This window comes from Labrus mixtus, chromosome 4, assembly GCF_963584025.1.
Source record: "Labrus mixtus chromosome 4, fLabMix1.1, whole genome shotgun sequence".
NCBI lineage: Eukaryota > Metazoa > Chordata > Actinopteri > Labriformes > Labridae > Labrus > Labrus mixtus.
The window spans coordinates 3561255-3588233 of record NC_083615.1 but is presented as its reverse complement, the minus strand read 5'-3'; the positions used below and the strand labels follow the sequence as shown (position 1 = coordinate 3588233).

Genomic DNA, 26979 nt, shown 5'->3' with positions numbered 1-26979 from the left:
CCAGAGGGAGACATGCACCAGTAAACTGTTAGAAACGACTTGTCAGTATTTAGAGGTGAAAAACTGTGACTAAACACAAAAAGGGATGGAACGCATCAAGAAATTGGTTCATGTTTGCACAATATTATTTTTCTCCTTCAGTGTCCCAGTAAGACCTACGACCCCAGGATCAAGACCACCAAAGACTTCCCAGATGAGGTGGTCAGCTTCATTCGATTCCACCCTCTCATGTATCGCTCGGTCCACCCTCTGACCGGACGGCCTGTGTTCACACGGGTGGACTACACCCTGACTCAGATCGTGGTGGACAGAGTCATGGCAGAGGATGGACAATATGAGGTCATGTTCCTGGGAACAGGTGGGAACACATACAAACCTCTCCTCCCATATCCACACTTGACATTTCATTCTCTGGTCAGCAGAGGGCACTAGATCACCACGAGTTGTCCTCAGCCTCAGACAAAATATTTTAGATCCTGTTCAACTATTAAGACTGAAGAGAGAAATCTAGAAATGAAGAGAGGGAGAAAATGGTAACTGGTTTTGAAGCTTGTTATAAGCGTTGTATTTATTTCTTTAGTAAGTGGCAGTGATATAAATGGGATGTTGCCTTTGGAGAGGCCTTCTGACAGGAATTTATGGACTCTACAGAAGCAACTGTTTCTGTTTTATAGTTCTAACCTCCATGTCGTGGGATATTTTTTATAGATAATAGACTTTTCATTTAGTATAGTCCAGTGTGGATTCCCCCCTGTTTGCGAGAAGTTTTTGAGTGTACAGACCAAAAACATGAATTGTAATTAAGTGTAAAAAACAATACACTGTAGGACTCAAACATGGCTTGTTGTTGATTAAATTCTGAATTAAAAGTACATTAAGTTTGCTTTGCCTGATTCATCCCTATCACTCCTCCTCTGCTCTCCTGTCTCTCCCTCCTCTCTTCATCACAGACGCTGGCTCCATCCTGAAGGTGGTGAGCATCACTCAAGAGAACTGGTCGACAGAAGAAGTGGTGCTGGAAGAACTTCAAGTCTTCCAGGTTCTGTGCAGAACACAACTCCACAAACACAAACATTTAGCACAAACACATTTTTAATTTCTTGCAGCGCTGCTTTTGATTGATGATGCCAAACTGCTCCAGCCGTCTTTGGTGGGACAGTTGACTTGTCGAGAAAGGGAAACATTTATCATTCCTCTTTTCTCCTATGCATTAATTGTAATATATTGTTGCCTTTATGTGTCATATTTTATTTTATTTATTTTATTTTATTTTATTTTATTTTATTTTATTTTATTTTATTTATTTATTTATTTATTTATTTATGTATTTATTTATTTATTTATTTATTTATTTATTTATTTATATATATATATATATATGTTTTTTTTTTTTTTTTTTAATTTTTAAATTTTTATACACATTTTTTAAATTATTATTGGTGTGCATTAGACTCTCAATGATTTTATCAATGATTTTATAAACTACTTTTTTTGTCAATAACTTTTCTGCACTCTTGTAAAGCACTTTGAACTGCAATTTAATTTGTCTGAAAGGTGCTATATAAATAAAGTTTGATTGATTGATTGATTGTTATACATACTCCACTACATACATGGGTTTCTCTTAACTCATAACCAAAAGCCTCATGTGTAGTTTTAACTTCTCTGGAACTGGAATTTATACTTATTAGTTTGTTTCTTTTACTTTTTGCAGGCTCCCACCCCCATCCTCAGTATGGAGATGTCTTCAAAACAGGTTTTTGCATTTTTCTTCTTCATCTTATTTCTGCTGTTTTTCTCTTGCCCTCTTCATCCTGCATTAATGTGTGCATACGCATCATGTGGCACAAAGCATACTGTTTTCTGACTCCATATCATTCATGTGTTTTTTTCCTCTCTTTCTCTCCTCGGCCTTCCTCATTCTCTTGTAGCTCTCTCTCTCCACCCTTCTGCCTCATTATGTTTGGGGTCAGTGGTGTCAGTAGACACTTCAGGCCCAATCACAGCTTCCATTAATCTTCCACAAAGTTTGACCTGTGTGTGTGTGTGTGTGAGAATGTCTGTATGTGAATGCAGGCAAGTGTTTTACGTGGTTTAGGGATCTGTTTGATTCTAGATGAGTCAGAGCAGATCCTTTGGGCGGTGTTTGTAAAAAAAATCCTTACATTGAGGACTCCTAAAATCACTTATTGGCTTTAGCCCGATTGTTCTTGTGCAGTAGGAAACTTGATGAAGTTTTAATGAATACAAATAATATGTCTAACATCACAACCAAAATCTTTATTTTCTCTTATAACAAACTTTATAAACAAATTTTATGGACTGCTTCTAGTGCTTTAATTTCCCTTTAGATACGTTCCCACTAATAACCCAATGTATTTACATCATGGAGGGTAAACCTGACCAGGTTGATCAGCGTGTCTACCTTCCCTAAAGCAGATTGTGGTGTGTGTTTCACTCTAGCAACAGCTCTACGTGGGTTCAAGTGAAGGTCTTGCCCAGGTGTCACTCAGTAGATGTCACCTGTACGGTCAGGCCTGTGCTGAATGCTGCCTGGCACGTGATCCTTACTGCGCCTGGGATGGAAACACGTGCTCACGATACATCCCTGCATCGAAAAGGTAAAAGCTACACGATTTCACATGCACGCGCTTGTGTCAGTGTCATTTATGGAAAACACATTGAATGATTAAAAGCAAGTAAAGGCTTTATATGTGATTTTTCACACTTAAATATAATATAAATCAAGTATATCCTCTGAAAATAACTCTGTGAGTCATGACTGTCTACAATGGGCGTAACACCCGAGTCCCACTGTCTGTGATGCTTTCAGAGTTTTCAGAGTCCTATCTTCAGTTTGTTTACATCGCCTGGACGGCCGGTTGACTCCTCCCCTCGTGTATAAAAGTTGTTTAATTGAGGGACTAGAGAAAAGAAGAATAACATACTGTACTCACTGCTTAACTGTGTTTCTAGATCACGCTCATTTCAGGTAAATTTACATGCAGTGTGAAGATACGAGCATAATAAAGATCGCTAGCATTAGCATGCTAACACAACAATGCAGCGTGAGTTGTTTTGGTTTCATGCTGGTGCTCAAGGGCGACATCTGCTGGATCAAAAAATCGCATATAAAGCCTTTAACTAAATACATATTTAAATTAAAAAAAAATGTTGTTATCCCGACTAATTTCATTTTGATGTTTGAAATTCCATAATTTCCCATTTAAAAATACAAATAATTAGGCTTTTATTTTGAAATGTTGTACTGTATTTAGCTTAGAGTACTTTACATGCTCTTTGAATTCAACCCAGCTTTTGTTTTGAAATAAAGTAAGGACCGAAGGTTATGACATAAACTTAGCCACGATCATGATTAACTAGTTAATGCTTTTAGTTGATGCTTTTTTGCATTGTCACTATATATACAATCTGTTGTGAGGAAGAATAGCTGTTAAAACTAAACTAAACTAATGCTGACATCCCTAGTCTAGATAGGTTTCATTAAATTAAGAAAGACTGGAAAATGACTCATGTACTCATAAATTGTTTGTGTGTTTCTTAACTTGGCAGGTTCTTTAATTCTATGGACTGTCTGAAGGAGTTCAAATTTCAGAAATTGTTTTTTGATGGTTCTTTACATCATTTTTTTCTTGAGTGTATGAGTTCATTTGAGGCATAGATTTGAGATGTTCTTCTGTATCTGATTAAAGTTACATAAAGACACACATAAAGTTCATGTGTGTCTGTGTATTTCCCCGTTGTGTAGCGTGCTAGCTTGCACAGATCAGGGCCCTTCAGAATGTATACCACACAGTGTGAGGTCACACTGCCACATTATTGTCCGGCAGGGAAGCTGTTATAGTTTGTGGAATAGAGGAGGCCTTTATTTTCTCTCCATGGCTCTTTGACAGCTGATCTTCACAGTGTCAGTGCGTGTAGGCTGCAGATGTCCCATCACACAGGCATGACAGGACGCAGAGGAGGTGAATCAATACAAATACAAGCAGCCAACGTGAACAACAACAACAAGCTAGAGGCAAATGCCATAAACAAAACAGTGAGGGCATTTTTCTAAAAATGTTTGGTGAGTAACTGTGGATGAGAAGATTCAGTTATTTTCAGTATGATGTAAGAAGTTCTGTAGTTTTTAAAGGTTGAACAGTAAAGTTTAATACGTGTCAAAGAGGAGAAGGAACTGAGGGTTAGGAGTATTCAGAGGTCATCTTAAGTCACATTTCGAGTGAATAATTGTTGCCTGCAGGTACTTTTCAACTTTTTCACATGTTTGCAAGCATTCCTTTTTTCAGTTTATGGACATTTGGGATTAAAAAAAACATTTTTCAGCTTTATGGTGAGAGCCTCTTTTATGTCATGTTCCTACCTGATCTGTATACAGTGTATGGAATTCCTGATGTGAGATTATAATGATGTTTATTTGGTTTACATATTGAGGTTAATTTTAAACCGGTTGAAGTAAGAATCATTCTTAAACCCTTCAAGTTAGAGACAAAATAAAAATCATATCACTGATATCACATTTCTGTGTGTTTGATCTGTGATGTTCTGATACTTGAAGAAATAAATGGCAATTTTATTAACCTTTTTTTTTAGCATTTAGAAATATTTATTTCAATATCTCAAATTTTGGTAAAAGAACTTCATAAGTATTAATTATGTTTGTATTATGTCGCCTAATAACCACTTGAACGTGGGAGCTGAGGTTGTGAAACTGTCACACTGCAGGTAAAAACACATAACATGACATTTTTTTTACAGTCTATGTGATTCGTTTTTGTCTGTGTTTGTTCTCCAGGCGAGCCAGAAGACAGGACATCAAGCACGGAGACCCTGCCAGTCACTGCTGGGACACAGAGGACAGTATGTAGACTTAGTTCTCTACCTCTTTCTGTCTGAAGTAGAACGTCTGTTCATGCCTTTGCAGACACTTTGATCAGCCGTTGGAGTAATCCTGCATTTTATTTTCTGTTTTAGAAGCAAGTGACAAGTGACTCTAGGATAAATCAAAGTTGTGTTTCCTTTAGGTCTTGTTGGAGGAAAGGAGGAACAAAGAGTCCTATATGGGGTACAGAGCAACTCCACCTTCCTGGAGTGCATCCCCAAATCTCAACAGGCCCAGATCCGCTGGTACAAACAGAGACCTGGATCTGAACGCTTGGAGGAGGTCAGCGAGTGCACTCACCCGCACGCCCAACACACTTTCTCTTTCTTTTTTTCCCACTCTCTCTCTCTAAAGCCTGAAGGTGAACTGTGTTTTGCCTTTCTTCGGTCAAATGTACCCCGAGAGGTTACATTTTTTTCCTGTAAGGTTCAGAAGACAGGGAAGTAACAGAGTCAAAGACAGGTACTGCGGCAACTTACATAAGAGCTTCAAAGCGTCTTAAAAACATCATGCTTGACATCGACCTCGCCCTCCGTGATGTCTGAGCCCTGAACCCCATCAGCAACTGTCCTGCCACAAATCACAGTCCAGGGTCTCATCAGTTATTACAAATGTATTGGGCTTTTGCGAACTCTTCTGCAGCAGCTCCTTCTCTGATTGAAAAAGATGAGAAATAACTCCTCCAGAGGGGCGGACAGGGATGGGATATAATCCATCTCAAGTGAAAAATCAGTAAACAACCACATGAATGGTTTTTATCTCTTTCTTTTTCATCAAGTAGCCAACTGACTTCAGTGGCTAAGTGACAGTGACTATGTTTACATGCACACCATATTCCTGTATTAATCGGAATAATTACAATATTCTGATTGCGTAGGAGTCATGTAAACACCTTATTCCAATTGTCATAACCCGATTAAGCTCATTTTCCGATTATTAAAAACCTGAATAAGACCCCTGGCGTATGCCTGTATCAACCTGAATATTGGGTCATGTAAACTTGTTAGTCGGAATATGCTCCTGAATATGCTACTTCAAGGATTTGTTTACTTCTGCGCATGATCAACATGACGAGAAACACGCAAAAGACTTGACACTTTTGGGGCGAGGAGGAGACAAATTTACTACTACTACTACTACTACTACTACTCACACCCACCAGTCCTGGCTGTGAACTTTCATCCAAAGTCTCCGCGGGGCTCTGGTTGGTATCCATGGCGTAACGCGTAGAGCTCCGTTTACCATTTTCTCAAGTTCTTGTCGGCCACGGTTGAGGAGGTGAATGAGAACGAGTGTTCCAGTCACACTTTGATGGAGAAGTGATAAGAATATTACACAGTGTAGCGCAAAAGCAAGCATGTTGGACTGGGTTAGCTGGGTTAACCCTAACCCTAACCCTAACCCTTTGGTGGAAATGCCAATACATTGCGTGCGAAAAGAACGCCCCTAGATGACGTCTTGTCATGACGCTACTACTACTACGGTTTATTCAGAATACGCTGATTAACATGTAAACGGGAATATTCCAGTAGCTCAGCACTCCACGGAGCATGTAAACACCTTTTTCTGAATCTTGCCTAAACCAGAATGTGGACCTTAATAGGAAAATGGTGTGCATGTAAACGTAGTCAGTGATTGTCCAAGGGGAACTACAGATTCCATAAATAATATTCCTAACCAAGTGACAGACCAGCGTATGTGAGGGTGCAGAAAGAAGCCCTTTAAAGGGTAGAATTCAAAGTATATTTCAAGCTGTGGCACCAAATTAAAACAAATCTCACTGTTGCTTCCCCCCCAAAAGAGCCTACAAAATAAAATTTGTATTTAATTGAAGTGAATTGTTGCTAATCGTCATTGAATGGGATATTTTGTCCCATTTCAAAGTGGGATCCTCGGAGACGGGAGGGTGGACGCAAAAGGACACACAAGGACGGCGAGCTTAATGTGTTTGTGTTTGAGGTGTTGAAGGGAACTCATTGATGATGACATTCGTCTCCTGAATGAGACAACAGAGACCTGCTTACTCAGCACCTCAGCCTCCTCACCCCCCCCCCCCCCCCACCCCCCCTTTATCTAAACATCCGAACTCTCCTCACCCCCATTGCAAGTTTGTTTCCAACTTCCCACAACACTTATTTACGCCCACAACCGCTCGCCCTGTCCTCTCAGGGGTGACTGTAAACACACTGACAGGTGCAGAGGTCACCCTAAGACCCATGTGTTCCTTTTATGGGCCCCGTGCTGCAGTTTTCCCCCCTCAGAGTGTGTCCGTGTGCGTGTTCCCTTTATGATCCCACCTCAGCAGAAATCATAACAGAGCGCTCCCTGGGGACAGCCATGTGTTTTCGGGGTAATGAACACAACGGGGTGTTTTTCTGTGTTTGTGTGTGTAGCCGTGCGATGATATGTGACCTCTTGTACTCAAAGACAAAGTGATGAAGGAGTGAACACAGGAGTTCTTCCTGCCTCAGGATTCAATATGTGATAGATACAGAGGGTGAAGAAATCAAAGTGCATAGAACGAGTGATCCACGGCAGGTTCAGTAGCTATATGTGATGCATTTTAATTTAATGATTGTACAATTAAAGATGTTTGTTTGACTTGATGACCACAGTTGGTCCATCATGATGTGAAACTGTAAAATAGGGTTAAAGTGGCCAAAGAATGTCCTTAAATCTAAAAGTACAAAAAGTTAATCATGAATCCTTCAGTGTTTGTGAGGGTAACCTAGGTAACTCAGATTTATGGCAGAACAGTCTTTAACTTTATACATGAGGGCCAAATAAATGACCATTTAATAGGCCACAGACGACAATAAGGATCAGATTAAAAGGGAAACAGTTCAAATGGATAAATTTGATTACATAATACCGTGAAGGCTTGGAAAGCTGTGAAAGAGCCGTCATGAGCCGGGGATCCGGCCGAAGGTTTCTGCCTTTTAATAAGGCAGTTTTTTCTTACCACTGTAACTTTTGCTGCTTTGCTAAAGTGCTCATGATGGATAGGCCGGATCTTTGTAACATAGCAATAAGTAAGGTCTTTTACCTGCTTTTTGTAAAGTGTCTCGAGATAACACTTGTTATGAGTTGACGCTATACAAATAAAAATTGATTGATTGATTGATTGATTGAAAGAAGAACATCTTCTCATGTGGGTTCACATAAGCACATGATTGTTGATTGTTGTCTCGGGCCGAACATTAGCAATGCTGCTGTAAGTCAACACGGAAGTAAAAGGAGGTCAAGTGAATCCACGTTGAGTTTGAGGTCAAAGATTGGAGGAGATAAGTTATGACCTAATTCTTCAGTGTCTCTGTCTGAGCCTGGCTGCTCTAAAGATGTCCCTCACTTCAGGACTCACTTTCTAATTGATTTTGTGCTTTTTAGCTCTCGTCAATGTTTTCTCTCCTTCAACACCCAAAGTTTTCAACTATAAGCAAAGAAAACAGAGATTGTAGATGAACTTAAAGAAATTAGAAATTCTCACAGCAAAGATGCACGCCATGAACACATTGTCAGTGATTTATGTTATATCTTGTGTTCTGTGGAGTAGGGTGTCACTGTTGTAGAAGTAGGTGGTCTATGTGCTCTCACAGCTGGATGTGTGTGGTGTTGGATCAGGTGATGTGTGAAGTGTCTGGCTCATATCTACCTCTCACCTCCTTTGCCTGCTCAGCTTCCTTTTTTGTCTGTCATCCCCCCTTTTCTCCTCTGCCCTTTATCCCCCCCACCTTAATCTCTCCTCACTTAATTCCTGCCATCATGCTCCTCCAATCCATCTATCTTGTGCTTTTTTCTCCTGTTGTTTCCCACAGCCTCTCCCCTTATGCATTTCTCTCCACACTTTTTTTTTTTGCCTCCTGATGAGTCTTGATCAAGGCGTCCTCCGCCAGATGCTCGCAGCACCTGCAGCCCGAACACAACAAAAACACTCATCATCCTCCCTCACACTCCCTCCTCTTCTCCTCTTGTAAAACAAAAAAAAAAGTTAGCTGTCAAAGATGTGAACTGGAAAGAGATTTTTACTGTCTCCCTCACAGCATGTTTGAGAGTTTGTGGAATGCTGGCCCCAGAAGAAAAGTTTGTAATCAGAAAAGAATGGATTATGGTAACCTTCATCCAAAAGCACGGCCTTCTTAACCTGATACCACTTTATTTAATAACTCAAGAGACTATTAAAAAAAGCTGTGTTTCATTGTGCTTCTCCACATGAAGGCACACTTGTTCACACACAGAAATATGTCACTTCTTAACGCAACTACTCCAGGAAAAATATGTTTTGAAAATTCTTTGCAGGAGTTTGTTTGCTCAAAAACACATGTCCAGATACCCACAGGTACAGCAAATAAAAGACAGACCATCTTGGGTGAGCTTTAATGTCTGGCATTGGCCTTTTAGTCACAGATGCCTTTATTTTAGAGAAGTCAGCCTCAAAGGCACACAAATAACCAAATAATAAATACTGGATAAATAACTCAAAAACAATAAATGTTTTTATGTTTGAACAATAAATTGCTCAACATAATCCGAGCCACTGAAATAGGGAGATTTTTTTTTTTTTACGATTTCAATATGAATCTCATGTGTTTAGTCGGGGCAGTGAGGTGTGTCATGGAAAAGAGAATGTGATAGGAGACGGACCGGTAAAGGCTGAAATGGGTAAAGGTCGAGGTCTAAAGACTCTGAGCAGCCTGTGGTTCTGCCACATCATCAGTGTCAGGCTTAAAAAACAACCACAGAGCTACACAGACACCCTCACAAGTGTGCACAAAAAAGCACATTATGTAGCACACACACACACACAGGCTAGTGTCACTGGTGTCCTGCATAAAGTTGTTGCTTGGGCCTCCTTCTCTTGCTTTCTTGTACCCCTGGGGGGCGGGGGCGGGGGGAGGGGGGGGGGGGGGTCGGAGCAGAGCTGTTGGAGGTAATCTTTTGAAGCATCCCCACATGCATGGAGACACACGCAGAGGACACACACACACACACACACACACACACACACACACACACACACACACTTACACTCTTTTTCTGTCCTCTTAACACAGCTGTGTTGTTTTAGGCCCTGAGAGCTGCCATGACACCTGATGAATCACGCTGGATGCTTAAATGAAAAGAGGGGACCGTAAACATTAGCATGCTACTCACGACCTTAACGACAAGCACATGGACACACACACACACACACACACACACACACACACACACGCACACAAAAAACAGAACAATCTTTGGCCTTTGTTGACGGCTCACACTCATCACGCATCTTAAATTCTCTTCACACCACATGACTCTTGGTCCTTTGTCCCCCCCCACATTGTGGTTCGACTCTCACCACACCCAACGTCAATGTGTTTCCTGTTTCAGGGGTCATTACCGTGTTTAACACACCTCTGGATACAAATAAGGCGTGGGAATGTGTGTGTGAACAAGGTGACAGGTATCATCCTGGTGGTGTTTTGTTATTTGCTGTCATTTATTTTGATTGTTTTAGGCTAAGAGTGAAACATGCATCAGACACTTTGCACTACTCACCACTGCAGTATTATCTCATATTATCCTATTAAACCTTGTGCATATTAGTCTTTGCTTATATTTTAATATTATACCTTTGTACAAAGAGAGCACAGTTTACCAAAGTAAAATTCCTTGGGTGTTTAAAGGCTTTATATGTGATTTTTTGATCCAGCAGATGTCGCCCTTGAGCCCCAGCATGAAACCAAAACAACTCGCGCTGCATTGTTGTGTTAGCATGCTAATGCTAGCGATCTTTATTATGCTCGTATCGTCACACTGCATGTAAATTTACCTGAAATGAGCGTGATCTAGAAACACAGTTAAGCAGTGAGTACAGTATGTTAGTCAGCCGGCCGTCCAGGCGATGTGAACAAACTGAAGATAGGACTCTGAAAACTCTGAAAACATCACAGACAGTGGGACTCGGGTGTTACACCCATTGTAGACAGTCATGACTCACAGAGTTATTTTCAGAGGATATACTTGATTTATATTATATTTAAGTGTGAAAAATCACATATTAAGCCTTTAAACATACCTGGCCAATGAAGCTGATTCTGATGATAAATATTTTTGTTTTTTTGTAAATACAAATAAATTGCAAGGACAATTTTAGAAAGGTATATATCTAATGATATAGTTTGTATAGGTGTGGGAATTGCAATATGTTGCTCGTGATAATGTATAAAAATATCACGATTCAGCGATTGTTCATAATTTATTTTAAGTTAAAGACAGCAGAAGTCCCATGTCCTGTGTATTTAAGCGGTGTCTTTTTGTCTCCAAAGGTACGGCTGGATGATCGCGTGGTGCACACAGCGCGAGGTCTCCTCATCCGTTCCCTTCACCCCTCTGATGCCGGCGCGTACGTCTGCATGGCTCAAGAGCACTCGGACTTCACGCACACCCTCCTCCGCCTCACGCTGCAACTCGTCACGCAAGGACAGCTGGACGGCAGGCCCAAGCCCAGCGAGGACCCCGCGGTGGAGCCGCGCCACGGAGCCGAGTCCCGCCAGCGTTACAAAGATTACCTGAGGGCGATGAGCGCTCCCGTCGGCACTCTGGAGGAGTACTGCGACTCGCTCTGGCTGGAGAAGAGGCCGTCCAGGGTGCGGGGGAAAGGTTTAGGAGTGGGCAAGTGGAAGCACATTCAGGACATGAAGAAGAGCAGGAACAGGAGACACCACCAGGAGAGGAAGGATAATGTGGAAAAGCAAGAAAGGGCGGTGAGGACGGCGGAGGAGTGAATGAAACATTTAGGGTTCGCTCTTCATAACTCCCTAATGAAGCAGTTGTGTTACATGACTACGACATTGCAACGACAAATCAATTCATGAGCTAGCAAAGGCGACAAAGGGCCAAACTAAACTAAAATATCACAACTTCAAAATAAAAGCATGTTTGCGTACTTGATAATTGAGTTTAATGGGGTTGTGTACAATTATTTAAATCATATATTGAATCTGTTTAAGCTGGTCTGCTACTGAAGATAAGCTGATCAGATGAAGGACTGCAACAGGAACATGACTGCTCTCTTCTTAAGTTTTTACTTGCAAAGTTTTAGTCCCAACACACATGCTTGGTTTATAGAGGTGACTAGTAGATTCAATTGAAACATATGGTTTAACTTTGACTTGCATTGTAACTGCGCGGTTGACCTTTTTTCCGCTACCATATTGCTGTATTTAAATGTATTATTTAAATAGTGTATGTAACCCTGATTATGTCCAATGGGTGGCGCTGCTGTACATAATGATCATTGTCTTAAAACTGTGGAAAATACCGGTAGTGAGTCGGCGCCGCACAGCTCCTCAGAAATCTCACAGAACAAGAGCAAAATTATTTTCACATATCATTATAGACCCTCTAACAAAAATAAAAAAAATATATATCTACGGTTCCTCAGAAAACTTGGTCGACCGCTCGGTTGAGTTGCCAGTCTACGCAAACGGCCTGGCTCAAGTCGCTAATTTCTTATTTTGTTCACCTTTTCTAACCATTGCTACTCATTCAATTTGTTAAATAAATTATTTTAGGTTATTTTAACAAGTTCTACTCTTTAACAAGTTCTACTCTTTAACAAGTTCTACTCTGTTTATATGTGAAAAAAACTAAACATTTTGTTGCAGAAATGAAAGAAATCCATTCATGTCCAAAGTAACCCTAAACAGGCAAGTCAACCAGGTGGTTGACCTGCATATCTGCTTCCTGATAATCTGAAAAATATAACCTGAAAAGTTGCTTAAAGGCTTTATATGTGATTTTTCACACTTAAATATAATATAAATCAAGTATATCCTCTGAAAATAACTCTGTGAGTCATGACTGTCTACAATGGGTGTAACACCCGAGTCCCACTGTCTGTGATGTTTTCAGAGTTTTCAAAGTCCTATCTTCAGTTTGTTTACATCGCCTGGACGGCCGGCTGACTCCTCCCCTCACGTATAAAAGTTGTTTAATTGAGGGACTAGAGAAAAGAAGAATAACATACTGTACTCACTGCTTAACTGTGTTTCTAGATCACGCTCATTTCAGGTAAATTTACATGCAGTGTGAAGATACGAGCATAATAAAGATCGCTAGCATTAGCATGCTAACACAACAATGCAGCGCGAGTTGTTTTGGTTTCATGCTGGTGCTCAAGGGCGACATCTGCTGGATCAAAAAATCGCATATAAAGCCTTTAATGAAGAGGCAGGAACACAATTTTACCAACAAATAATTTTTTGCAAATGGATTTCTTAGTGTGGAAGTCGAAGGGTTTTAATTGGGTGAGTTGGGTACGAGTTTACTTGCGGGGGATAAGAATGCATTCATGTTGAATGACTGTAAATATTGTTATAACCTGTACAGGAGATACAGCATGCTCACTTTAGTCTTATTACTGATCTGTATAACTAAGTTGATAATCATGTATTATGTTTGTACTAACACAGTGACATATTTTTGTACAAATGTTTCCTCCTATGTACTGTAGGTTTTTTTTTAGATGTTTGCTCTAATTGCTGTTTTTTGAAAAAGTTATTTAAATAAATGTGTCTTGGAGCCTCTGTTTCCCCTGAAAGTACCTTTCATTCTGTGAAGAGATCGAATCTAATCTACAGAGAATGTAATATGGTCATAGTGCAGGTACAGGCTGTCTCAAGTTAGCAGCAGACAGGTTGGGAGTGGGTTAGGGTTAGATCAGCTGAGCCTCTCCTGATTTAGAAACTCAACTCCCTGCACACTGTATGCAGATGTCAGAATGATTCAGGGCCAGCTGGTCTGCTGTGTGTGTGTGTGTGTGTGTGTGTGTGTGTGTGTGGAAAGTTGCCATCCTAAAGGGTAACCATTAAAAATATAGAAGTTTCTGCTCTAAGAAAACTTGTGATTTTCTCAGAGTAAACTTGTGAAGCTGTAAAGTTAGCAGCATCTTATGTAGCATGAGTGTGAAGTATTATTCACCTTAAAATAGATCAACTAAAAACCAGTTACAGACCAACACTATAACGTCAGTAACATCATACAGAATGCACATGGTGCACATTTCACAAACAACAAAAAGAGAAAGTTCAGATTCCTTAAAAGCCTTTTAATTCAGTCACTGATCTAATATGTCTCTTGTATCCAAATCAGACAGCGATTACAGTCTTAATGATGAAAAGCTGGGCATTTTACAGCCTCACAAATTACAGAACTCTCCATGCCTCACACTATATAAAGTCTCTTTATTTGAAACATCTGGACATACAAACAACTTCCGCGTCTCCCACTTTGTCTCTCTCCGCTGTGATTTTTTTTCTCTTTCTTGTAACAAAGACAATAAATATTTCAGGCACTTCCTTCTTGTCTATAGTTTATTTATCAGTCAGCTGCATAGAACAAACTACATCTCCCCAAAAGGGAAACGGCAAAGGGAACATCAGGAAAGAGCCACAACAGGTTTTTTAAGACAGCCTGCTCGTCCATTATAAATCGAACTCAAAATATCTATATATCCTGTAAAAAAGTTTGTGTTAATATTGTTATCTTTGAGCTTAAAAAAAAAAAAAAAAGTAGTGCATCTCCCAAATACAAAATGTGTGGCCTGTCTGAAATCAACACGTTTCCATCTGGTTAATAACATGACATGTCATTTTTTGCTTGTACCAGACTGTGATATGAGTTATGTGGTGTTTAAAAGAAAATAACTCAGTTATAAGTGTTGCTATTTGTTATTTTTGGTTGCGGGATAACAAGATTATTACCATTATTATGATCCCTCTTACGGGTTATTTTTCCAGAAATGTGCATTCTGCTTTGATTCCATTCCTACATAAAAGGTTGATTTTTTTTGGCCTCCTCACAAGCTGCACCCAGTAGACGACTCCACTGTGCTCGGAGTTTATTGACCTCTACATTTTCAGGAGATGAACCCAGTGAGTAAAGATGACTTGATGCGATAGACAAGCACACAGACACAGCGGGGTTCACACAAGGAGACAAGAATTCGTGGAAACAAATCCGATTTTTGTGGAATGAAAGTGCTTAATTTGATGTGATCGGTGTAATGAGCGAGTCAGTCTGCTGAGGCCCCCTGTCGAGTCCTTACAGGAGACTTGCACATAGACAAAGGCGAATGCACACAGGATCCGCCTTATTCACTGTCTCTGTTTTTTCCTGTGTCCAGTGACCCACAAAGCCTTATCAAGATCAGATACAGAGCATGGGACTGTGGTCAGGTGCTTATAGGTGCTCTGATTAAATAACTTGTCATTGTTGACATTACCAATAATTCATCATCAATTTCCTTAAAATGTATTGCACTAGCTGTGGAAAGATAGAATAGAATAGAATAGATGTTTATTGCCATTTGCACAGGTACAGGACAGCACAGGTACATTGGAATTTTTGTGCGTTTCTCCCAGAGTCAGCTTCTACAAAAAAGTTCAAATTATATATAAAATAGAATAGCATTATAATAATTTTTAAAAAAAAGAGTTGTAGTAACAGCTAAGTAAATTAAAATAAACTGTACAGAAGCTATACACTGTATTAAAGCAAAGATATAATACAAAATATGAAAAGAAAAGATGTATGCTGCATTATACCAGATCCTAGCCTGCACATGGATACATGATAAGACAATGCATAATGAAGTCTTATCATTGAAATATCACATTAAAAATTATTCTTAATCCTGGTGCATATCAGGTGGGACAGATACACATTATTATATTGATTTTAAAGTGCAGCTCAAACTTCAAAATATGCAGAAAACAATTACCAGAAGTGTAAATGTCACTGTCTGCTATTGGTCGGCACCACACAAATCACCACACACAGAATTGCTCGAATATCTCTTGACCCAAATCTGTCATTCTGTTTGCATCCATTATCTTAACACCCGTAAGCACATATTTGTGCGCCCAGGTGCGAGAGTTTAAAGCAAAGTGTTTCTCCCAATGAACACTGTCCTTTTAGAAAACTTTCACAGCGCTGCCCCACGATGAGGATATCAAACACCTTGACAGGGAGAGTATAGAGGAAGTGGAAAAAAAAAAAAGAGATGAGAGCGGAATTGAGATGTCAGAGCGTAGAGGTGTTTCTAGGTCTATATTAGAGGGTATTTACAGCTGTGCAGATGTGTGTGTTTTCTCAGGCGTTGACAGTGAGCCCCCTCGGCCCGGGATGGGAGCCATCGGGCTGGGGCGGTATTGATGACCGCCTAAGGGGTGTTGGAAGGGCGAGAGGTATTTGTGTGTGAGCTGGAAACAGTTGTTCCCTCAACGTAATGACTACCTGTGTTCCCCTCTGCTCTGATTTATGGACGTACATAATCTCTCCTCACTCCGGCATTTGTGGCGGGACAGGCAGGATGCAGTGGATGTCCCAAACTCACTCTGTGATGGATGTTTTCGTTTGTTGTGTAAGGAGCTGCTTTGATGGGATACCTCTTCCAAACACCCTGTGACCTTTCCTTGTCCCCTCGGCTTTTAAGATTTTGACTTAATCAGGATTTCCTGTGTGGGCTGCGTGGGGTCATCGACAGCTGATGGATATTGGGTATCAGTCGGCGTTGTGCATCCGTGCATATCAGCTTTCACCGAGGTTTTGATCAGTCCCATGTTCTTCTCATCAGAGGTCGAAGGTCAAAACAGAGGCCGTTGGGTTGAGACAGCTCTTGTGTCAAAGTAGCAGAGTTCAGCAAATACTCCTTAAGATTAAATAAAGTACTGGATAATACAGAAATCGCAGCAAAGTAAATATTCTAACGGGCTTTGAGTTAATCAGATAAAATCATGTGCGTTCCAATATTACCTCAACAAATAAATACACCTCTCAGCATCTTATTTAGAATTAAAATAGTCACAAACTCCTTCCATTGTTACACTGTTTTGTTTTCCATGCATCTGTGTAGATTATTCCCTTAGGCACGGTCATGAGTGTGTTGTTTTTCCTGGTGAAGGGGCAAGGCCCTGAGGAGAGTTAAGAGAAAGTGAAACAGTAAATGAAGGTAGAGAGAGAGAGAGAGAGAGAGAGAGAGAGAGAGAGAGAGAGAGAGAGAGAGTGGACCAAGTGCTGTGCCTGATTAGAAACAACCTATGTGGCTGCCCCCGTGGCTGCTGTGTATTGTTGGAAACCCAAAACCACAAGAGAGTATACCTTTAGTCATGAAGGTTAATGAGGCTAGTAAACATGGAAATCTTCCAGAACATTGTGGGCCAGCTAGGATTTGCTGCTATTTTTCCACGACTGGGTGTGAAGAAAGGGCTCAAATTTCAAGCTTGATTTTGTGGATCAGCATACAAACAGTCGCCCCAATTCAAACAGCTCCAGGTTAGCTTGACTTTCCAGGCAGAGTGTTTTAGTGCTCCGATGCCCCGTCATTGACCCACAAGGTTCACACTAAGGTGAGAAAATATAGAGGATTAAATATGACTGAATGGTTGTATCGTTTACCAGCTTCAAAATAAGGTTCCAAAGGTTTTGTCAATGTTGGAATTTGGAAAAATCAGGGAGTGTATCAACTCCATGCTTTGTCTGTTTTAGTTTGTATCAGTTTTCTGTGTTTTTACACTCAGTCATACGGAGGACATGTTTCACTTTATCAAGATTTATTGGTGCGGCTCAGTCATGGGAATTCCGCTAAATTGAACAAATATTTTTCAGGCAAATAATTGAATTTGTAACCCCTGTCCTTCTCAAAAGTTAAAATGTATTTGTTTGCTTATGGAATTTGTTTAGAATTTTCCATGAAGAATATTCTAAATGTAAATCTTCTAAACTGCATTCAAACCATTTCTAGACATACAAATTAAAAGCTCCCTTTTTTTTCTCCATGATTGTTGTGTAATGTATGATGTAACAGGACCCCAAAGTAAAGGAGACTAAAGGAACACAAACAAAACTGTGATATATATAATGTTATCTTTAAATATTGCAATAAGAAAGGATGAAACATCTTACACCGATTATGCATCAGTACTTGGTAGTTAGACAAGCCTTCATTTCAAAGAAAGGCTTTAACTTTAATATGGAGTATAGTGTTGAAACAGGATAGACTGACTCAAAAACACATGGCTCAGTTCATACAATTGATTTAAAGCCCTTAATAAATTGGCATATCATGTTCTGCATGAGGTTTATTGCATTAGGGATTACAATGTGTATTTTGATGTGTGAGGATGTGTGTGTGTGTGTACGTGTATGCAACATTAGAGCAGACGACATTCCTAACTGTATGTGCTATGGTTTGAGTATGTGTGTTTGCATGTGTGTGTGTGTGTGTGTGTCTCATATGCTGGTGGCATCCAATGATCCCCGGGGCAAACACAGTGTGTGTTTCCATGAAATGGATATGTCTTTCAGTACAGTTTGATGCCACACCTCATTGACCTTTAGCCTTTCAATCTTTTTTTCCAATTGGTCACATATCTCTAATTTATCTTCGCTTTGCTCTGCTGACACATGGACTGGACTAATTTCATTTGGAAAATACTTGTGTAACAGATATCAACTGTAAGGAAAGGAAGTGCTGGCTGATATCCATACCATGTCAAACGCTATACAAATACCGGTATGTATTCATAAGACCTACTGGCACGTACTGTATGAACAATGGAGGTAGCCAATGTTATGTCATCTCCGCTTGGTTTCTCAGCAGTATGTATTAAGCCTTGGTTTTGGCATCACCCCAATTTTAGGTTGATTTTGTTGGATGGCTAGTCAGTGCAATGTAGCACCAAGACATCCATATTTATTGTCAAATCTTTGCACGAAAATTTTTGAAAAAGTTTGAGGTTAAAATATTTGCATCAAAACTTTCGAAATCAAAATCTTTGCATGAACATTTTCGAAAAGTTTGAAGTCAATTTTCTTCATGAAAGTTTTCAAAGTTTAAAGTAAAAAAAATTGCATGACAATTTTAGAAGTTTGCATTCAAAAAATGCTATGACAATTTTCGACTTTTGAAATCAAAACATTTTCTTGAAAATCTTTGAAGTTTGAAGTCAAAATTTTGAAGGCAGTTTCTTAGATAGAAAGGTAAGCTATAGAGATCAAAACCATTTTGACTAAAAACTATTTAATTCGGCCGCTAGGCATTTTTAGGATAGAGGTGCTTTTGGAGTTATCCCCTAGAGGAACTGCAGTTTCTGGCACAATCGTATTGGTAATAAATCTTGTGAGGTTCTCATCATATTGATGCAACATTGAGCAGGATACTTGACAACTGGCTCTCTGTCGCGCGTCTCTTTTATTTTTTACATTTATTAAAGTCCCTTTTTAATTTTTTTCTTGAGTCTGTCTGTTTGTAAACACGCTTCGTAATAACATAATTCTATGCATGTGCTAGGCCCGGTTTGTCCTGAAGCAGTGTGACCACAGGCCGTGAAGGCCAGCGGGGGAATGGGGAGGAGGGGGGGGGCAATCGTACTTCAGTACAGCTCGGTACGGATTGTCAGTGTGACCGCGCTCTTATTGGCTCTTATTTGTATTTTATTTGAAGACAAATGCATCTTACCCAATACCATCAAATGACATAATCTTGGTCATAAAAACGAACACATGGTCTGTTTGAGGGGACGGGCTTAATGATACAACACCTTTGGTTTAATCTATATTAAAGATACAATATGTCGATTCCACCACCAGGGGGCTCTTAATCAATACCACAATAAACAAAAGACGACGTCGAGGCTGGCGGGGAATCATGGGAGTTCTCTTTGCTACTCCCTCAAGGGAAAAAAACGAACTCCGCGTTGACGTAGTGGAGACAAACGGGCGAAACAGACCTGAGGAAGAGAATATGTTTACTGACGATGTGCCCAAGTATAATTTACATTACAGTTTTATCAAAGGAGCACAGACAGTAACAGTACTGCAGCTTTCAATAGCCATTCCCGCTTCCTTGAGTAGCGTTCTTTGACTTAACATCCGATGTTTTCACAGCAACACTGTCATGGCGTCTGTCAACAATACACATAAACATATATCATATATTATACATTATTTATGATAGTGGTTATGAGATACATTTTTACATATACACATAATTATGAGCAATCATCCATCTATCCGTCCGCCCATCCATACATACAAACATACATACAAACATACAAACATACATACATACATACAAACATACATACATACATACATACCTTCATACATAAGATGGTGATAAAGCTAAAGTATAGTGGCTGGCTCTGTAATCAGGAAAGTGTATCATAGCCCCTTTTAACACATTAACAGACAAGTTGGTGTAGAGACTCATGGGTGCCTTTAAAACAGTCTGTAACTGTGTGCATGCTCAGTATGTTCATAAGTATTTTCAAGAGGTGTGAATGGTGATGAGTTGCCAGCGTCGGGAGATCAAAAGCTTAGATGAAACGTTTGTCACTATAACAGCTGAAGCACTGTGGATTTCCACTTGATACTGTTAAGCACAGCAAAGACCGCAGGCAACTCTATTCTTGTGTCCCCTGGTGCATGAAAAGAAATCAGCAGCGTTTTGTTTCCTTTAACTCGGAACATTTGCAGAGTTTTTAAAAGACATTTCTGCATGTTTAACTGGTTTTGTCATGTCCACTTTTTTTTTTACAAGAGTCACACTGGCTGTTTCGCAAAACAATCTGTTGCTATTTTGCAGTAACACACAATGTGCTTCTCTGTTTCACTGTGGATGACTTCCAAACAGTGCTGTTTTATGAAGACCACGGCACGGGGTGTTAAATCTGTGTCTCCAGGTGCCAAACAAAATGCACAACAGCATTGCATAAGACAGAATCTAGACAAAGTTGACTTCCAAAGGAAAGGCATAAAAGGGAGAACTAGAGGCATACTAATAGCTGTTATCTGACTTTTTTAAAGTCAGCAGGAAGATCTGTAGTGACCTCAAGTGCTACCAACATCCCGGCATGCAAAGTGCAACATCATCACCAGACTAAGATATATATAGAAGAGCATTTGACGTGTCACATTTCTATTTACGACCGCTAACAAGATTCAGTGCTGGCATTACAAAGAACCACAGCGTACTGCGGCAGTGCGAAGGCAGTGAGGATTGGCATTCTCAGTATTAATCAGTCTCAATTGAAAAGATAAATAGGAAGGGCTATGCTCATATTGAGGGGGAATTTCCTTTTCCAGATACGGGGCCATTCAGATGTCCCAGTAATGAATGCCCGTCATCAGGGGGGAAACAGTCCAGTTAGCGAGGCCCATTGTGTACAGCTGCAAATGAAAAATGACATCCGTGGCTCTACATCCCAAATCCCTCATTTATGAAAACCGATGCCATGGCCTGGTGATCACAGCAGGTCTTCACATAGCTTCCTTGTGTATTAAACACATTTCTATGAAGGATGATTCAGTACTTTCATAAAGGAAAATCTGCCTGTACTGTGATAAGCCCCCCCGTCTGCAAGCGTTTGTCTTAATGAGCTCACTCTACATTCATTTCTGGTTAATTGCTTTCCTTAATCACAGCCGACACATGCTAGTCCATTATGATTATTATTTATGGTGGACTGCAAAACGGGTTGTAATATTTTATATTGAAGTTCTTTCTTTCTTTTTTTTCTGTCATTTCCCTCGTCATTCTTTTTTGTCTTTTTCTGCGATTCTCCTCTTCTTTCTTTGTTTCTTCCTTCCTTCCTTCCTTCCTTCCTTCCGTCCTTCCTTCCTTCCTTATTGTGGCTCGGGTAACCTTACCCATATGGCTCAGTCTTTGATGTCTTTCCGAAAATCCATGTGCATGTTGGTTGTCCTGTTGCTTCATGGCAGGCACATTCCTGTCTTCCAGCGTGTGGGCCTCAGACTTCCTCTGTCTCTCTCTCTCTCTCTCTCACACACACACACACACACACACACATACGCAAACACACATGTTTTTAGCATCTGAGTCTTCATAAAATATGATTACCCTCTCCCCTTTTTTTCTGTAAATGCTGCTGAATTATTATTTGAATCAAAAATAAGTGACGTGCAAAAATCTGTAATTATACCTGACAGATAGTTTAAAAAACGTGATTCCAGCCCTAACTCATGGTCAAGCTCACATCAACCCTTAATGAAACACAGGAGATCACTGCAGGGCTTGCATAGTGAGAGGTATCAAGGCACCAGTTTTTGGCAAGCATGAAGGACAGCACTCCCATCAGGGCAGAGGATGTCCCGTAGCCTTCTGCAAGTGACAGGTGACCGCACTCACAGCCATTTTTTATAGGTCCTTTGGCAATGCTTGAAGTTGAAATATGTGGAAGACTAAGCAGAGAATGTATTTCAAACCAGACATGGAGGGTCACACCAAACCTGCTCGGAATTTTATAGTGGCTCAGATTCCTCCTACCACTTGATATATGTGTGTGCATGTGAATGTGTGTCACCTAGATAGAGAGCAAGGGAGAAAGAAGGATGAAATAAAAGTCACAATCAGTTTGATAGATGGCGTAACATTCTCTGTGGAAAGTGTCATCTCACAAGATTCATGAGTCCCAGTCCTTTCCAGCTGTTCCGATCTACTCGCTGAATCCAAGGCTCAAATATTCTAGTAATGTCAGTCTTATATTTACCTAGACTGTTTGGACTTGAACTTCATTCAGCTGTTCTTTCTGCCTCAGTAACAGAACTGATTTTATTACCACGGTTTATTTACTCCTGTGGATTCTCTCTTAAACATTTTCCAATGAGAAATCACACATGCTGTAAATTCCATTCACCACAGAGTAAAGGGAAAGGCCATGGATTAAAATAATGACAATACAAAATACAAAAAATAACTCTTAAATGACACAGGGATCATTTTTAACAGTGTGTTATTTTTGCCTGAACATATTTTACTCACACAAATGTCCTCAGTAATCTTTTTTTCCACTGGCTTTGTTTATGCAGAGTTTATGCTAATGTTCATTTATCACTTTGTGTGTGTGAATGCATGAGTGTGTGAGTGTGTGTGTGTGTGTGTGTTTGTAAGAGATAAAGAGAGGGAGATTGATCACAGAGAGGTGATACTCCCCTGTGAGTGTTGTAAGGGGGCAGCTCTATTATGCAGATCGGCGTGTTCAAAGTGGTCGGACACCACCCAGCGTGCCATTAAATCCATAATGGCATTGGGACCTTAATGCTAGGCTGTTTTTTTTTTATGCTCTTCCTCTCTATCACTGTTGTATTTTTAACATCCCTGAGCCACCATTAACTACCTGGTAGAGCTTTTTTTGCTGCTTCTCTATCTTTCATTCTGTTCAATGTGTGAGCTCAGGCTTACTTCCTCTAAAATCTAAAATGTTTTGTCTTTGTTTCTTTATCAAAACCTGAAACAAAAATACGAAAAAGCACACCATTTCCTTTAGCTCATCCTATTATGCTACTGCACGGCAAGTGTGGTTGGCATTAATATAGCAGTCCATCGCTGTTTGTAATGATGACTGTGAGACGCATTACCCCAATTACCCAATTATCTCAAATAACAGGTGATTATCAGACCTCAGTGATACTGATGCAACACCGCTGCTGGAGTAGATGTTTTTGCTGGGCTGAATATAGCCATTCATGTCTCTATTTTCTCAGTGTTAACACACACACACACAAGCACACGCACACACTCATGCATTAAGAACATGGTCCGCTTTCATATGCTTTTATTCTGACAGGTCGCTCAGTGCAGTGTTGCCTTTTCTGAACCTTTCAGGCATCCTGGATGAAGCTGTTGTATTGGATGGCAAAGGAAACAGAGCTGTTAGTGCGGGGTCACGACCTCTTTAACAGACATGTGAGACGAGTGTATGTGGTGTTTGACATGCGAGAGGCTGCAGGGGTCACGCTGTTGGGGCATTCACTGATATGTTGTTTCTTGTCCATGCATCCTTTCACAAACCTCCCCCGGAAAATATGAATAGCCTACAGTAATTCTTTGTCCGTTTTTTTTTTTTTAGAAATTAAAGCGTTTCTGAAGTGACAGCAGTAGCCCAGCGGTGAAACGGATTGCATCTCTGTTCTTTAATCAGCAGTTATAGCCCGAGGTCTTCATGAATTCAAAGTCAAGAATGTGCTTAAGTGTTCTAGCAAATCCCACTTCCTGATGATTATCCATCTTTCCCCCACCTAACTCCTGCCGCCTCTTTTTTTTTTTCCTCATCCCCCTCCTCCTCGTCTCCATCTTTTCCACCCACCCGCCTACAATTCATGGCATCACACCCAGCGATGATGGACATCTTAAGCACAGACCCACTGTTTACATAGTCTAAAAATAAGAGGTTAGGCTCCAAATGCCATAACTCGTGCATGCCTGACACGAGCTGTAAGGTGCAGCAGCAGCAGCAGCTCGGATTTGTGTGTGTTATTGTGTGTCTATGTGCAAGTGTCTCTAGAGGTCAGAGAGGTCAACAGTTTAGACATGTATAGATATTGATGCCAGGTAAAAGAGAAGTCCAAATGAAGGATGTGTCCCATGAGACATAGTGTCACTTGCATCCCCCCCCCCCCCCCCCCCCCCCCCTCCTGGTGGTAACACAGCACAGGGCTATTCTTAGCTTCTGTGTCAAGCCTGTCTCCAGGGAGTAGTCAAGGGGTCTCTGTTACATTGCGCACACACACACACACACACACACACACATGCACACAGGTGTCTTGAGACATCTCTATTGGATTTCTTACCAAGCACAGTTACCCTAAAGCTCTCAGTATGAGATCGTGTTCCCGCACAACTGAAAACTCAGTTAAGTGAGCGGTATGTAGATTAGGTTGCTAAAGCACTCTGCCTGCGTTAGACATGTTGACTGTCTCAGTCCCCGATACTACCCAAAGAGTAGGCAGTGTTTCTGAATCCCTTTCCCCTGTAGTTTTCAGTCTTGTAAATTATTTTGTTTTCAAGGAGAAAGCTGGCCCTCATCAGCGTCATTTCCTGAAATCCCAACGCAATCAGGGTGAATACTAAGGGCTTTACACTTGCACACAACTCCGGGAAAACTCCAGATAGTTTCAGGAGGAGCTGCATGTGTGAACGAAAACAGCCAAATAATTCACAGTAAGCCCCCTCCCCCGTCTGACCAGAATATAGTCAGCGTGTGTGAACAACCAGGGTCAGGACGATTCAGGAGCAGTCCAGAATGTTTCAGGAGTGCATATGGAAAAAAAGAAAACAGACTCTAAATTGCCTGTAGGTGTGAATGTGAGTGTTGCTGGTTGATGTGAGTGTTGCTGGTTGATGTGAGTGTTGCTGGTTGATGTGAGTGTTGCTGGTTGATGTGAGTGTTGCTGGTTGATGTGAGTGTTGCTGGTTGTCTGTCTCTGTATGTCAGCCCTGTGATTGACTAGTGAAGTCCAGGGTGTTCCCCCGTCTCTCGCCCAATGACAGCTGGGATCATGTCCACCACCCCCCGCGGGACCCAGAACGGGAAAAGTGGTACAGATAATGCATGGACGGATATGAAAAAAAAATGGCTTATGTCTGTGCTGCTTAATAATGCAGTACACGGTTCTTCTTCCTTCCTATTTTGTTGTTGAGGAAAGAGAATGTTGCCCCTGACATGATTCTGTTATTCTGTGAAACATCGAAACAGAGAAAAAACGTCAAGTTAAGTTACTTAACGTGAAGATACTTTGAATAAATTAGAAGTATGAATCACAGAAACATACCTCAAGTATCAAAAAAAAAATCACACAGAAAATATGGATTAAACCTTGTGACTCATTTGTTGATTAAATGAGTAAATGTTTGATTTGTGGAGCATCTGAAAGTAATGAGAAATGCTCTTTATTGTCATCAGAAAAATAAAGAAAAACTAAGTACATGTCTTTAGTTAAATTACAATCCAGCAATCAAATCCGATACAATCCAACTTTATTTGTTAACCACAGTTGACCAAAGTGCTGTACAGAAGAATAAATAAAATATGTAACAGCTCACGTGAGATAAAAGAAAACTACATGTGAAATACAGAATCAATTTAAAAGACATAAAACAAAAGTAAAATGAATAGGAATGCAAAAAAGAAATCAAATAAATAAATAAATAAGTTGACGTCTTACTGTGAGCAATGAATATTCTTTTTTTCAACCACTGTAATTCAAGCCCCTGCTGGATAACTTGATAGTTGAAACTCCATCTGCCTGTTTAATCTACTTTTCTATTACAAATGTGTTTCTGCCATCACAACGTACATAAGAATAGGCCTGCCTGTTTTCATTATAGTGACACACTAGCACCTGGCCTTTGGCTGCAGTCGAGCGAGTGTGGGTTCACATGTCCGGATCAGGACGACAGTGGAGACTCCACTCCAGTGAAATCCTGAGGTAAGCGTCTCGAGCACGTAGCACTTCATAACAAGGGCATTTCCTTACAGACCACACGCAGGATCGGCAACCCATGCAGCTTAAGCCTCAGAGGGCTAGAAAATCCTGACCCCGTGTGTCTCTGTGTGTGGCAGAGGAAGGGACAGGATGAGGACGAACGTCTGGTTAAGTCGTAACTGCAGCTGTCCTGACTTGGGTTAAGCAATCCTGTATCAACTTGACACACGCTACGCACATGAAAAGACTGACAGCGATACGATTTCCTCTACAAGATTGTTTCAAATAATTGCAGTTTGATAAGAAACTCTCATTAAAGAAATAAAAGTTAGATTGAGAGTAGTTTTCATCCTTTGAGTTGTGATTTTCTACTATTTAATAATTTGCCGGTAACTTTGAACAGAAGAAGTGCGGCTCCTCCTCATTATGAAAATAATAAATTTCTTTAGCAGTTTTTTCTAAATGAGATTATTTAAAGACATTTTTGCTTTCACTGATGAATCATTATTCTGTCTCATAGATTTGTCCGTGGTGATTGCTCGTGATGAGTGAAATACATGTTGGCCTTATTAAAAAAAGTTAAAAAAGAAGGGGTTCAAATTTGCAGTATTCAATGTTCTCTATGAGGCTTTTAAAAATCCAGGCTTATTCAGTCCCCTAGGTGTTGAGTAATGTAGGATTCCCTTGATCACCTGCTGTGATTGTCAGTCTGATAGATGAAACTGATCTGCAGGAAAAAATACGATTTCACAACTCAAGCCTTAAAAGCCACTAAAATCTGTATTTTAAGTTTGATATACAACAGA

General features: G+C 40.3%; 2 protein-coding genes across 4 annotated transcripts in view; one reads left to right on the top strand and one right to left on the bottom strand.

Annotated features, from left to right (window-relative positions):
* Nucleotides 1-13473, top strand: part of sema3d (sema domain, immunoglobulin domain (Ig), short basic domain, secreted, (semaphorin) 3D) — a 37375-nt gene extending 23902 nt beyond the window's left edge. The window contains exons 12-18 of the mRNA XM_061035192.1: nt 142-358; nt 951-1039; nt 1715-1756; nt 2464-2621; nt 4817-4881; nt 5046-5185; nt 11212-13473. Coding sequence (XP_060891175.1) covers nt 142-358; nt 951-1039; nt 1715-1756; nt 2464-2621; nt 4817-4881; nt 5046-5185; nt 11212-11670 — 1170 coding nt within the window. The 3' untranslated portion in view covers nt 11671-13473. The remainder of the gene's footprint in view (nt 1-141; nt 359-950; nt 1040-1714; nt 1757-2463; nt 2622-4816; nt 4882-5045; nt 5186-11211) is intronic.
* The window catches only part of LOC132972409 (isocitrate dehydrogenase [NADP], mitochondrial), a 375783-nt gene that overhangs the window by 185117 nt on the left and 163687 nt on the right, over nt 1-26979 (bottom strand). The gene's annotated exons all lie outside the window — the stretch shown is intronic.